Source organism: Montipora foliosa, chromosome 8, assembly GCF_036669935.1.
Source record: "Montipora foliosa isolate CH-2021 chromosome 8, ASM3666993v2, whole genome shotgun sequence".
Taxonomy (NCBI): domain Eukaryota; kingdom Metazoa; phylum Cnidaria; class Anthozoa; order Scleractinia; family Acroporidae; genus Montipora; species Montipora foliosa.
In genome coordinates this window covers 50,554,396-50,556,895 of record NC_090876.1, presented here as the reverse complement: position 1 = coordinate 50,556,895, position 2,500 = coordinate 50,554,396, and the positions used below count along the sequence as shown (strand labels likewise).

Genomic DNA, 2,500 nt, shown 5'->3' with positions numbered 1-2,500 from the left:
CATGCGTTCCTCCCACATGAGCATCTGCTGAAACCAGCTACACATTCCTTTCCTTTTGTTCCTTTCCTACACAGGAACCAATCGGTTAAGTGTAGATTGCTCCCAATCTCTTTGGATGAATCATGAAAGGGACAAATCCTTTCCAAAATATTCCTCAGAAAGATTTTAAACTTTGTTTCCTTGGTGGGGTAAGCATTTGCACTCTCATGAGTGGAAATATATAAATAAAAATAACAATATCAAAGTATTGCTAGTGTATTTGAACTGCACAAGAGCAATTCCTTCAAGCGCAATGAACGTTTTACAGCAAACCCTTAACCCATTGACTCCCAGAGGTTCCCCATTGACAAGTAAAATCGTCTGGCGTTAGACAGAGTAAAATATTAAGTCTGGCCGGCTTAGGCCGGTTTGGATGTTAAAGGGTGAATGGGGACATAGTTTTTCAGTGAGCGATTAACCCCTTGACTCCCGGGGGTTCCCCATTGACGAGTAAAATCGTCTGGCATTAGACAGAGTGAAATATTGGCCGGTCTAGGCCGGTTTGGATGTTAAAGGGTAAAATCAGTTCAACTGAAGGACTACAAGAAATGGAATTATTTGAACGAAACGACTCCACTGAAATAGCGAAGAAAGAAAGGGAAAGCCACAAATAGGTTTGAAACACACGGGAGCAAAATGTTTCAAGCATATGAATTCTACCATACTCATTCTGTGAAGAGCAGCAAACATCTGAGCCAAAGCATGAAATTCATATGCTACAGTTTTTCTTTGATAAGAATTTAAGTCTGCGATTTGAAATGCCCAACACACCAAGCCAGTTTCTTGCTGTGACCATACGCAAAATTTATCAGGGTCTAAACTTCCAGAATCTGGAAGTCTGTGATGATTAGTCTACGAAAATTCTGGCTCGTTTCAGCAGACACTCGTGGGGGGAGGGGGGACGCATGACCAACCCTGAGAGTATTTGCATGGGAGCCTCGATAATTAGAGACAATTGCTTATTAATTATTGTCCAGCTAAGTGCAAGGTCTTTTCTCCCTTATGGATAATTTTATCGTCAAACTCACAGTTGGCTTGACAGCTCAGTGCAGCAATCATATGATCAAGGGTTCACCTTGTTTCCCTTTAAAAACTAGATTTTTTTGCAGGCCTCTTTACAAATGCTTCAGTCGCTTTTTTAACTGTGATGACCATTTTCATTGCAAATCATTTCAAGCTATCATGTTATGCTCATGAAAAGTTTGGCATCTTTGTAAGGGCCAGTGAAATATTATTTTGCAGCCAACAAATTAAGAAAAAAATATATTACTTCAAATTCTAGAGTCACCAAATTAACATTACAGAAGGCAATACTGTAATTACACTTCATTCAAAAGGAAGCTACCATCAAACATGTGTTTACACGTCATCCTTCGCAATAAACGCAAAGTGTTGTTTAAATCAAGTATCAGCTCTCAGTGGAGAAACCTACGGGTGGATCTTTATAAAGCATTACCAAAATCCTGTATACGATATCAGTGTCCATAAATATTTTATCTAACGACGTTGAAGTTATGGTTCCATCTACAGACAAAATTAATTCAATCATTAATTCTTCGTCGAAAACATCGACGGCCATAACAACAAAGCAAAGGGCTTGATTTTAATCACTCAAGCTTTGGTGTTTGTTCCAGCGAGGAAAATATTCCAACATACTCATGCTAGGAAGAAATCTTAAAGTTACCAAGATCGGCGGTTTTACAACTCGCAAAGGATAATTAAGCTGTTTGAAACGATATCCTGTTGCGTAAACGAGGTTAAAATCGCAAAGATTTCTTGAAGATCAAGCCCTTTAAGTAAAATATCAGATTCAAGAACCTGCATGTGTTTTATTCGCCGTAAAAATAACAAGTCAAAATGATTGTTCTTCATTCGTACGTTAAATAATGAACCAATCGATCGTTGCGTAGTGAAAACTTCACGACCCTCCAGGACGCATATTTTTTAAACAACAAGTATTGAAATTCAAATATCCATACCTTCAGTACTAAGGGTCTCACTTTCATCGGCCCAATTCGTTGATCTTGCCGAAAAAACAGGTGCATGGTTAACTGAAGATGATCCATTCTCGCTAACGTTCGCCAAGAACTCAGTCAAGTTCACAGTCTTCCCCTTTTTCTTTTTGGCCTTTTTAGCTGCGACAATAAAAGAGGCATATTACTGTACCGAAAAAGGAAAGGATTGGTTTCTTTAACAAATCCATTGAAAATCAACGCAAAGTCACGAAAGAAATCGAAGAAAACGGAGAAACGAATAGATAAAGACGATCACCTGTTTCCGCCATCTTGGACAACAACGTGTCAAAGTCCCGGATACTGTTCCCCATGAAGTTCGCGCCAACTGAAATGGTACGTGGAGACTAGGGAGGGGAGGGGTAAAATATCAAACTACTTTTGTTCTTGGGCCATCGTAGTTTGATCAAAAATAAGACACAAACAGCAGTGATAAACATATTAAACTT

General features: G+C 39.0%; 1 protein-coding gene across 1 annotated transcript in view; it reads right to left on the bottom strand.

Annotated features, from left to right (window-relative positions):
- Positions 1-2,337, bottom strand: part of LOC138013305 (eukaryotic translation initiation factor 4B-like) — an 18,531-nt gene extending 16,194 nt beyond the window's left edge. The window contains exons 1-2 of the mRNA XM_068860344.1: positions 2,311-2,337; positions 2,019-2,174 (exon numbers count right to left, since the gene is read on the bottom strand). Of these exons, the coding sequence (XP_068716445.1) occupies positions 2,019-2,174; positions 2,311-2,323 (169 nt within the window). The 5' untranslated portion in view covers positions 2,324-2,337. The remainder of the gene's footprint in view (positions 1-2,018; positions 2,175-2,310) is intronic.
- Between the last annotated feature and the right edge of the window lie 163 nt (positions 2,338-2,500).